At 40.1% G+C, this 12,313-nt stretch overlaps 1 protein-coding gene across 4 annotated transcripts in view; it reads right to left on the reverse strand.

Moving 5' to 3' along the window:
• Nucleotides 1-2,885: 2,885 nt before the first annotated feature.
• LOC110303044 (complement decay-accelerating factor, GPI-anchored) overlaps nucleotides 2,886-12,313 on the reverse strand; it is a 31,200-nt gene continuing 21,772 nt past the window's right edge. For 3 of the 4 annotated variants that reach the window (XM_085840863.1, XM_085840852.1, XM_085840858.1), the window contains one exon: nucleotides 11,266-12,115. In XM_085840863.1, the coding sequence (XP_085696989.1) occupies nucleotides 12,057-12,115 (59 nt within the window). In that variant the 3' untranslated portion in view covers nucleotides 11,266-12,056. Of the gene's footprint in view, nucleotides 3,113-11,265; nucleotides 12,116-12,313 lie in introns of those variants that run through there. The other variant, XM_085840849.1, reaches the window with a different exon arrangement.

The raw sequence follows: 12,313 nt of genomic DNA on the forward strand, positions 1-12,313 counted from the left end.
AGGGGCCAGAGAAGAAGCAGGATTTCTCCCGATTTCCCTCTGTCCCTGGGAGAGCTCCAAAATTCATTTTCCTTTCCTTTTTTCTTTTCGTTTTCCCTTCCCTTCCCTTCCCTTCCCTTCCCTTCCCTTCCCTTCCCTTCCCTTCCCTTCCCTTCCCTTCCCTTCCCTTCCCTTCCCTTCCCTTCCCTTCCCTTCCCTTCCCTTCCCTTCCCTTCCCTTCCCTTCCCTTCCCTTCCCTTCCCTTCCCTTCCCTTCCCTTCCCTTCCCTTCCCTTCCCTTCCCTTCCCTTCCCTTCCCTTCCCTTCCCTTCCCTTCCCTTCCCTTCCCTTCCCTTCCCTTCCCTTCCCTTCCCTTCCCTTCCCTTCCCTTCCCTTCCCTTCCCTTCCCTTCCCTTCCCTTCCCTTCCCTTCCCTTCCCTTCCCTTCCCTTCCCTTCCCTTCCCTTCCCTTCCCTTCCCTTCCCTTCCCTTCCCTTCCCTTCCCTTCCCTTCCCTTCCCCCTTCTTCCCCCTTCCCTCCCCTTCCCTCCCCTTCCCTTCCCTTCTTCCCTTTCCCTCCCCCTTCTTCCCCCTTCTTCTTTCCTCTTCTTCCCCTTTCTTCCCCCTTCTTCTTCCCCCTTCTTCTTCCCCCTTCTTCCCCCTTCTTCTCCCTTCTTCCTCCTTCTTCTTCTCCCTTCTTCCCCTTTCTTCCCCCCCTTCCCTCCCCTTCCCTTCCCTGCTTATAAGAGGCAGCTTGTTAAACCAGAATTTAATCCCAAAATTCCCTAAACAGCTTCTGGAAAACATCCAAAACTTCCAATACTTCCAATCCAAGGGCAACTCTCTGAGAAGAGATGCAGCCATCTATAAAACCTGCTCTGCCTGCTCTTCCACTTTCTGCAACCAACAAAAACACCATCCACAAAATGTAAATAAGGTAATAGTAGGAATTGAGCTGTTCTTCTCTTTTAATGCTTTAACCATAACTTTTAATTTCATCTAAAATATCAGAATCCACAACTTGAAGTTTTTCTTATAACTGGGGCTGTGTCCTATAATGAGGTCCACAGTTCCTGAACGGGGCTAAGAGACTGCCCCTTATCTAGTTTTTTTCTTACCTGCTTCTTTAGTGAGCAGAGTCCCTTCTTTATAGGACTTTGATTTACATTCATTCCTCCAAGGTTCTCTTCACCACAGCGTGGGCAGAGACATGGAGGAGGCCCTTCTTGTTTCCCGAGGGATCTTTACAAACCTTCCTCAGATGTCCCTGTTTTTTACAAAGGAAACATGCAGCTTCATTCCACTGAGAACGCTTTTTAATATCACAGGTGTTCTTAAAATTGGCACTGAGTTTCTGTCCTTTCATTGCTACAGCATAGGCCTTTTCTACAGCTGGTGAGACATCTGAACATGCTTTAATGTCAGACTGCCCCATGGTAAAGTTTACTAGTCATCCTCAAACTGATGAGCCTTTATCAGTTGGTCTGCAGCACCAAGAGGAGATCCTATCCTTGCCTGAGAAGTAAAGAAGAAAAAGAGATAAAATCTTACCTGTGCAGGCTTCCTGTTCAGGTGCCATCCTGCTGCGAACTGTCCTCAGCCAAGCCCCCTCATCCACGGGAGAAATCAGGGTCCCAGTCAGATGGGCAGGAGTCAGTGAGAAATGACAAATAGGGACACGGGGGAGTGTGCTGTATCTGAATGCAATTTGTCAAATTGAGCACCAGACTTTTAATACAGAAGAAAATAGGGAAGTTAGGTGACACATCAGCAAGGTACAATGAGGTTACTGGATGCTGAATGGTCCTTACACAAAGCAGAGGAATAAAAAACATAAAGACTGGCAGGAACTGGGCAATAAAACGACTAAGACAAAGTCAGCTCTATCTAAGGTCTGCCATATTCTTAGAAGACAGGTGTGAGGTCTTTACACTCCCAGGGCAAGGGCTTTCATACCCAAGTCATGGTTCTAATTAGGGAGTTCTGCTCTAGCTAACCTTCACAAACATAATGCAATATACTAGTTGCTCCTGAAATCACAGCCTTATCTACTTCCTAAACCATTGTAAATTCCTGCATATGTGATGCTTGGCTTTTATTCTAAGTGATTGTGTGGGGGGACTTTCTACTAATAAGTAATGTAATCTTCCATATATAACTATAGTAAGAATTCTAAACTTGCTTTGCTAAGCTTGCCCTGAGATTTCTAACTCTTATGTAGTACTTAATGCCTGATTTCTTTCACTATCTCTCTTACAATATTAGAGGCAAAACTGAATAACACTGAACAGGCAACATTCTTACTGAATTCCAAGCCTAGGGTAGGCTAAAGGACTATCTAGGGCATGGGTGAAGGCCAAGAACCAAGGTTTGATTTTGCTTAGGTATTTGGCAAGCCATTGCTTGGAGGGATCTATCATAAAACAAAACTGAAAGAAAGCACAAAGATCCATTCGCAGGCACAAGTTTGGAGCATTCATTACATGGGATGCCATTGCTCCTGGATACTAAGTTTTATGAACTTTTCGCCTCAGGATTCTGTGCAGGTTTCTAGTCCTGTCATGCAAGTCACTACTGAAGTGGGTATAGCACTCGTGGATTCTGCATTTCTGATTCTTTCAAGATCTCTCATGCTCACTTATTTTTCCTACTTCCATTTTGGAAACAGCTATTTCAGAACCCGAATTTCATTCACTGAAGCTAAAGGCATTTGGAAATAAGAATCTTAAGGTCCTCATTTAACTGGAGTTTTCAGGGCAGATCATACACATACATAACTGAGGTGTTTGTGTGTAATTATTAATTCCATATGCCAACTTATACTCAGAAAGGGTCTCCCAGACGGCTAGTAAAACATTATCTCTGGGTGAGCCTTGGGATCTCTCTAGACCATAAGCATTCGAATCAGGAGGATAAAGAAAGATCAACCTCACAATGTGGGCAGCTGCCATTTAATTCATAGAGCACACACCCAAACAGGTTGAAAAGGTGGAGACTGGATTCTTGCTCTCTTCTTACTTTAAGACATCCTTCCTCTTCTTTCCTTGAAAGTCAGACCTTCTGTTTGAACTTAAAATGGTCCAAAGAGTTTTGAATATAATTAGGCTATCAATCATTACAATAACAGCAACAAATCCTTGAGGGGGAAAAATTAGGTAACACAGTTAAAAGAAATATGAGCAACTTTATGCATACTGTTCATTCACAATGGTGATACATAGAAACCCCTAAGGCTACTTAAAGAGAATGGATTGCATTATTTATGGTGTCCTTGTGCCATGAGTTCAGCAAGACCATGTTGTTATCCAGATTTTCACTGTTTTCATTTATCTTTAAAGACCCATGGTGCTCAATAAAATTGTTGAGTTACAGAAAGTGTGACGTGCTTCAACATAATCATGTTCTATTTTGCCAGAGGACAGGTCTCCGCCCGGCCCAGGAGCCCTTTGCCTCAGGAGCCATCTTGGTTCCGGGACTCTGCTGAACTTATTCTACACAGGTGAGAGTGTGCACCACAGAAGCTGACAGCTTCTGGGACAGGCTGGAGCCACAGAGCTACTGAGGCAGCATCCTTTTCGGGTCCCAGACATCCGGCCACCTTCCTAGCCAGAGGACAGGTGTCCACCCGGCCCGGGAGGCTTTTGCCTCTAGATTGGCGGTAGCCATCTTGGTTCCGGGACTCCACTGAACATAGTCTGCACAGGTGAGAGTGTGCACCACACAAGCCGACAGCTTCTGTGACCCACCAAAGCAACACAGCTTCTGGGAAAGGTCCTGTTCTGGGCCTTCATCTTCGGCCAGGAGGAGGTCCAAACACCAATATCTGTGCACCTTCCCTGTAAGAGGAGAGCTTGCCTGCAGAGAGTGCTCTAACCACTGAAACTCAGAGGAGAGAGCCTGTCTTCCAGGTCTGCTGATAGAGGCTAACAGAATCACCAGAAGAACAATCTCTAAACAGAGACAACTATAACAACTAACTCCAGAGATTACCAGATGGCGAAAGGTAAACGTAATTATCTTACTAACAGAAACAAAGACCACTCACCATCATCAGAACCCAGCACTCCCACTTCGCCCAGTCCGGGGCACCCCAACACACTGGAAAAGCTAGACCCGGATCTAAAGCATATCTCATGATGATGGAAGAGGACATCAAGAAGGACTTTAATAACACACTTAAAGAAATACAGGAGAACACTGCTAAACAGGTAGAAGACATTAAAGAGGAAGCACAAAAATCCCTTAAAGAATTGCAGGAGAATACTGCTAAACAGGTAGAAGATATTAAAGAGGAAGCACAAAAATCCCTTAAAGAATTGCAGGAAAACCAGACCAAACAGGTTATGGAATTGAATAAAACCATCCAAGACCTAAAAAGGGAAGTAGACACAATAAAGAAAACCCAAATTGAGGCAACACTGGAGATAGAAACACTAGGAAAGAAATCTGGAACCATAGATGGGAGCATCAGCAACAGAATATAAGAGATGGAAGAGAGAATCTCAGGTGCAGAAGATTCCATAGAGAACATCGGCACAACAATCAAAGAAAATACAAAATCTAAAAAAGATCCTAACTCAAAACATCTAGGAAATCCAGGACACAATGAGAAGACCAAACCTACAGATAATAGTAGTAGATGAGAATGAAGATTTTCAACTCAAAGGACCGGCAAATATCTTCAACAAAATTATAGAAGAAAACTTCCCAAACCTAAAGAAAGACATGCCCATGAACATACAAGAAGCCTATATATAGAACTCCAAATAGACTGGACCAGAAAAGAAATTCCTCCCGACACATAATAATCAGAACAACAAATGCACTAAATAAAGATAGAATACTAAAAGCAGAAAGGGAAAAAGGTCAAGTAACATATAAAGGCAAGCCTATCAGAATTACACAGATTTTTCACCAGAGACTATGAAAGCCAGAAGGGCCTGGACAGATGATATACAGACACTAAGAGAACACAAATTACAGCCCAGGCTACTATACCCAGCCAAACTCTCAATTACCATAGATGGAGAAACCAAAGTATTCCATGACAAAATCAAATTCACACATTATCTTTCCACGAATCCAGCCCTTCAAAGGATAACAGAAAAAAACCAATACAAGGATGGAATCCACGTCCTAGAAAAAGCAAGAAAGTAATCCCTCAACAAACCTAAAAGAAGACAGCCACAAGAACAGAATGCCAACTCTAACAACAAAAATAAAAGGAAGCAGCAATTACTATTCCTTAATATATCTTAATATCAATGGACTCAACTCCCCAATAAAAAAGACATAGACTAACAGACTGGCTAAACAAACAGGACACAACATTTTGCTGCTTACAGGAAACCCATCTCAGAGAAAAAGATAGACACTACCTCAGAATGAAAGTCTGGAAAACAATTTTCCAAGCAAATGGTAGGAAGAAACAAGCTGGAATAGCCATCCTAATATCTAATAAAATCGACCTCCAACCCAAAGTCATCAAAAAAGACAAGGAGGGGCACTTCATACTCATCAAAGGTAAAATCCTCCAAGAGGAACTATCAATTCTGAATATCTATGCTCCAAATACAAGGGCAGCCACATTCATTAAAGATACTTTAGTAAAGCTCAAAGCACACATTGCACCTCACACAATAATAGTGGGAGACTTCAACACACCACTTTCACCAATGGACAGATCATGGAAACAGAAACTAAACAGGGAAACAGTGAAACTAACAGAAGTTATGAAACAAATGGATCTGACAGATATCTACACAACATTTTATCCTAAAACAAAAGGATATACCTTCTTCTCAGCACCTCATGGTACCTTCTCCAAAATTGACCACATAATTGGTCACAAAACAAGCCTCAACATATACAAAAATATTGAAATTGTCCCGTGCATCCTAACAGATCACTATGGACTAAGGCTGATCTTCAATAACAAAATAAATAATAGAAAGCCAACATTCACGTGGAAACTGAAAAACACTCTTCTCAATGATACCTCGGTCAAGGAAGGAATAAAGAAAGAAATTAAGGACTTTTTGAAGTTTAATGAAAATGAAACCACAACATACCCAAACTTAGGGGACACGATGAATGCATTTCTAAGAGGAAAACTCATATCTCTGAGTGCCTCCAAAAAGAAACTAGAGAGAGCACACATTAGCAGCTTGAAAACACACCTAAAAGCTCTAGAACAAAAGGAAGCAAATTCACCTAAGAGGAGTAGACGGCAGGAAATAATCAAACTCAGGGGTGAAATCAACCAAGTGGAAACAAGAAGAACTATTCAAAGAATCAACCAATTGAGGAGCTGGTTTTTTTTGAGAAAATCAACAAGATAGATAAACCCTTAGCCAGACCCACCAGAGGGCACAAGGACAGCATCCTAATTAACAAAATCAGAAATGAAAAGGGAGACATAACAACAGATCCTGAAGAAATCCAAAACACCATCAGATCCTTTTACAAAAGGCTATACTCAACAAAACTAGAAAGCCTGTACGAAATGGACAAATTTCTAGACAGATACCAGGTACCAAAGTTAAATGAGGATCAGATGAACCATCTAAACAGTCCTATATCCCCTAAAGAAATAGAAGCAGTCATTAATAGTCTCCCAACCAAAAAAAGCCCAGGACCAGATGGGTTTAGTGCAGAGTTATATCAGACCTTCAAAGAAGATCTAATCCCAGTTCTTCACAAACTATTCCACAAAATAGAAACAGAAGGTACTCTACCTAACACATTCTATGAAGCCAAAATTACTCTGATACCTAAACCACAAAAAGACCCAACAAAGAGAACTTCAGACCAATTTCCCTTATGAATATCGATGGAAAAATCCTCAATAAAGTTCTTGCTAACCGAATCCAAGAACACATCAAAACAATCATCCATCGGGACCAAGTAGGTTTCATCCCAGTGATGCAAGGATGGTTTAATATACGGAAATCCATCAACGTAATCCATTATATAAACAAATTCAAAGACAAAAACCACATGATCATCTCGTTAGATGCTGAGAAAGCATTTGACAAAATCCAACACCCATTCATGATAAAAGTCTTGGAAAGATCAGGAATTCAAGGCCCATACCTAACCATGATAAAAGCAATCTACAGGAAACCAGTAGCCAACATCAAAGTAAATGGTGAGAAGCTGGAAGAAATCCCACTAAAATCAGGGACTAGACAAGGCTGTCCACTTTCTCCATACCTATTCAACATTGTACTTGAAGTCCTACCCAGAGCAATTAGACAACAAAAGTAGATCAAAGGGATACAAATTGGAAAAGAAGAAGTCAAAATATCACTTTTTGCAGATGATATGATAGTAAATATAAGTGACCCTAAAAATTCCACCAGAGAACTCCTAAGCCTGATAAACAGCTTCAATGAAGTAGCTGGATATAAAATTAACTCAAGAAAGTCAATGGCCTTTCTGTACACAAAGGATAAACAGGCTGAGAAAGAAATTAGGGAAACAACACCCTTCTCAATAGTCACAAACAATATAAAATACCTTGGCGTGACTCTATCTAAGGAAGTGAAAGATCAGTATGACAAGAACTTCAAGTCTCTGAAGAAAGAAATTAAAGAAGATCTCAGAAGATGGAAAGATCTCCCATGCTCATGGATTGGCAGGATCAACATTGTAAAAATGGCTATCTTGCCAAAAGCAATCTACAGATTCAATGTAATCCCCATCAAAATTCCAACTCAATTCTTCAAGGAATTAGAAAGGGCAATCTGCAAATTCATCTGGAACAACAAAAAACCTAGGATAGCAAAAACTCTTCTGAAGGATAAAAGAACCTCTGGTGGAATCACCATGCCTGATATAAAGCTGTACTACAGAGCAATTGTAATAAAAACTGCATGGTACTGGTATAACGAAAGACAAGTAGACCATGGAACAGAATTGAAGACCCTGAGATGAACCCACACACCTATGGTCACTTGATCTTTGACAAAGGAGCAAAAACCATCCAGTGGAAAAAAGACAGCATTTTCAACAAATAGTGCTGGCACAACTGGCGGTTATCATGTAGAAGAATGCGAATTGATCCATTCCTATCTCCTTGTACTAAGGTCAAATCTAAGTGGATTAAGGAACTCCACATAAAACCAGAGACACTGAAACTTATAGAGGAGAAAGTAAGGAAAAGCCTCAAAGATATGGGTACAGGAGAAAAATTCCTGAATAGAACAGCAATGGCTTGTGCTGTAAGATCAAGAATCAATAAATGGGACCTCATAAAGTTGCAAAGCTTCTGCAAGGCAAAAGACACCGTCAATAAGACAAAAAGACCACCAACAGATTGAGAAAGGATCTTTACCTATCCTAAATCAGATAGGGGACTAATATCCAATATATATAAAGAACTCAAGAAGGTGGACTCCACAAAATCAAACAACCCCATTAAAAAATGGGGCTCAAAACTGAACAAAGAATTTTCACCTGAGGAATACCGAATGGCAGAGAAGCACCTGAAAAAAAAATGTTCAACATCCTTAATCATCAGGGAAATGCAAATCAAAACAACCCTGAGATTCCAACTCATACCAGTCAGAATGGCTAAGATCAAAAATTCAGGTGACAGTAGATGCTGGCGAGGATGTGGGTGAAGAGGAACACTCCTCCATTGTTGGTAGGATTGCAAGCTTGTACAACCACTCTGAAAATCAGTCTGGCAGTTCCTCAGAAAATTGGACATAGTACTACCAGAGGATCCAGCAATACCTCTCCTGGGCATATATCCAGAAGATGTTCCAACCGGTAAGAAGGACACATGCTCCACGATGTTCATAGCAGCCTTATTTATAATAGCCAGAAGATGGATGCCACTCAACAGAGGAATGGATACAGAAAATGTGGTACATTTACACAATGGAGTACTACTCACCTATTAAAAGGAATGAATTTATGAAATTCCTAGGCAAATGGATGTACCTGGAGGGCATCATCCTGAGTGAGGTAACACAATCACAGAGGAACTCACACAATGTGTACTCACTGATAAGTGGATATTAGCCCAAAAACTTAGGAAACCCAAGATATAAGATACAATTTGTTAAACGCATGAAACTCAAGAAGAACGAAGACCAAAGTGTGGACACTGTGCCCCTTCTTAGAATTGGGAACAAAACACCCATGTAAAGAGTTACAGAGATAAAGTTTGGATCTGTGACGAAAGGATGGACCATCTAAAGACTGCCATATTCAGGGATCCATCCCATAATCAGCTTCCAAGCGTTGACACCATTGCATACACTAGCAAGATTTTGCTGAAAGGACCCAGATATAGCTGTCTCTTGTGAGACAATGCCGGGGCCTAGCAAACACAGAAGTGGATGCTCACAGTCAGCTATTGGATGGATCACAGGGCCCACAATGGAGGAGCTAGAGAAAGTACCCAAGGAGCTAAAGGGATCTGCAACCCTATAGATGGAACAACTTTATGAACTAGCCAGTACCTCAGAGCTCTTGACTCTAGCCGCATATGTATCAAAAGATGGCCTAGTCGGCCATCACTGGAAAGAGAGGCCCATTGGACTTGCAAACTTTATATGCCCTAGTACAGGGGAATGCCAGGGCAAAAAAGTGGGAGTGGGTGGGTAGGGTAGTGGGGGGGGGAGTGTATTCGGGACTTTTGGGATAGCATTGGAAATATAAATGAGGAAAATACCTAATAAAAAAAAAACCAAAACACCAAAACAAAACAAAAAAAAATCATGTTCTATTTTTATTTGTTCATGGATATTCAAATATGCCTGAGGCCAGACCTAATTTTGAATGCCTTGAATCCTAGTATTTAGGGTGCTGAGGCAGAGGAACTGTAACTTTGACACTGAGATCTTGCCTTAAAGAAAATCTAGGAGTATATTATCAAGGTTCAGTATCTCACAATATCTGAAATATTTGTGAGTGTAAACCTATCCTCATTAACTTTCAACTTCATCAGGTGGAAGTGCAAAATTTGGAATTGAAAGTCTTTACCCCTAAAGTGAACACAAAAGGCACTGTGGTCTAGTCCTAAGCCTGTCACTCTGGGACAGCATCCACAGCCCAGCCATGATATTATTATTTGTTCTCTCTCAGAATCCACCCATTTCAAAAATACAACTTAAGTACCTATTCTGCCCTGCACAGGTGCTATATTTTTACTGTCTGTAAGTTTATAGCCCTATGCTGTTGAACGACACATGACTTGAGGACAGACGTGCCGCTGTGATGATCTGAGCCTCAGCACTGGGGTAGTCAGCACAAGCATGTGGGAGCTCTGACAAGTTTCTTAATAACCAAGTCACTGTTATTTCTGTCATTCTAGGAAGTAGCAGGCAAACTTAACACATGCAGGCATAAATATGAGTCCCTTCCATTAGAAACTCATTCTGAAGCCTATGGTTCAACCAGAAATTGTACACCATTTGCTCCAAATGCATGTTAAATTCTTGGTATGTGATTTTTTTTGAAGTATTTCAACAGCACTATAGACAAAATATATGAAGCAATGGAATAATAATCAGTTAGCCTCATTGCATGTATATTAAGTCCATACTCAAAATGCAACTGAAAATGAAAAGACTATATTCATCCTATACATTAATGTTAATGGGGTTATCTTTTGGTGAATCAATACCAGAAAAATGATAGATGGCATGCCTAAGCATGTACAATTTCAAAGGAACTGAAAACAGTTCACATGGAGATAGTCAAAAGACAACATTCGTACTACTTAAGGGCATGAAAAGGAATCTCTTATCTAGAACTAAAAAACTCACATTTAAGAAATTTCAAATATTACAAGAGACAACAGTGTATTTATTTCTATTTTTATTACAAATCTTCTTGATATACATTTAAAACTAAAATGTTTACTGCTATAAATAAATATAAATAGGTTTATCTTAATATTACAAAAGAATATGATTTACAATTTGGCTATGAACATGCCATGTCCGAAGTACAAAACCTGTTCATATATAGATGTTACGATACCATCAGACACTATTATACAAATGATCAGTCTGTGAAGATACCTTCCGAAAGCATTTTTACGGGTGAAAACAAAACAAGATTTCCCTGAGAGCAAACTGCAGTGTATCCTTCTTAAATACAGTGAACTATTCCTGACTCAGATCTGTGTGTTTACAGGTAAATTACTAAAGGTGGTCTCCAACCACATCCTCTTAATTTGCCATCAACTAAGTCAAAAGGTTCAACATTCTTCATTTCTTTCTTTCTTTCTATCTATCTATACCTGTTCATCCATCCATCCATCGATGATGTTTGTTTGTTTGTTTGTTTGTTTGTTACTACAGAGTCTCAGGTATCCCATGTTGGCCTGAAACTCATCAGGTAACCCAGAATGACCTTGAACTTCTGATCTTCTTGCCTTCATCTGCCAAGTACTGGGATTATTATAACTGTGTGCTCAGGAAGGAGCTCAGAGATTTAGGCTTGTGGGACAAGCACTGTATCAAGTGAGCTATTTCCCATCCTACGGCAGGATTGTTAGCATAGTCTTCCTTTATAACATTTAGCCAACTCATTTTCATAGAAAGTAGAAATGAAAACATCTTCAGGTCAAGGGTTAAATTAGAATGTGCCACCTCTGTGGCGATTCTGCTTACAAGAACAGAAATTTTGTTTGGGGACTTTGGATTACTTTTGCAATCTAATCAGTATGTTTTAGCTTCCTATTTTAATTGTAAGCTAGACTAACAGGATAGATCTAGCAAAAGAAATCATGATTTCCCTCTCCCCATATTACCATACTAGTCTGAAAATTTTCTACACTTTCCCACACTTTTTAGAAAAGAGACCATACAATGTTGTGAATTTGTCTAGTTTTGAAATATTTCCAAGAGACTTATATGCATCACAAATGCCATACCAAACAAACTTTCTTCGTGCTTTCTTAACATTTCTAACACATCTTGAAGACAATGACAGCATGCAGAACAAACAACACTATTAAATTTATTGTATCCATTCTTCTTGGATAGTCTAACAAACTAGAAGTATTATCAGTAGTTGTATATACTTTCTTCTTAACTCTTCGTTGGCTATGTCAACTAGCCAATGAGTGATAGCATCGCACGCAAAACTGTCAAGGTTATTAAACATGTATGTCCTGAAAGTTAAAGAAAAAATTAATATCAAAATGATTTTATTTACTGACGATAAACATTAACTTTTTAGGTTCAGTGGGATAAAACACTAGAAGAACTGGCTAATTAGGAGCTCAAAACAAATGTCAAATATCTTTACGTAAGTCAAAGATAATTAGAGCCTTCAGCTTACTTCAATATACTTCAGTAATTGTGGAAAC

Source organism: Mus caroli, unplaced genomic scaffold, assembly GCF_978045245.1.
Source record: "Mus caroli unplaced genomic scaffold, Mus_caroli_1 scaffold_1, whole genome shotgun sequence".
Lineage (NCBI taxonomy): Eukaryota > Metazoa > Chordata > Mammalia > Rodentia > Muridae > Mus > Mus caroli.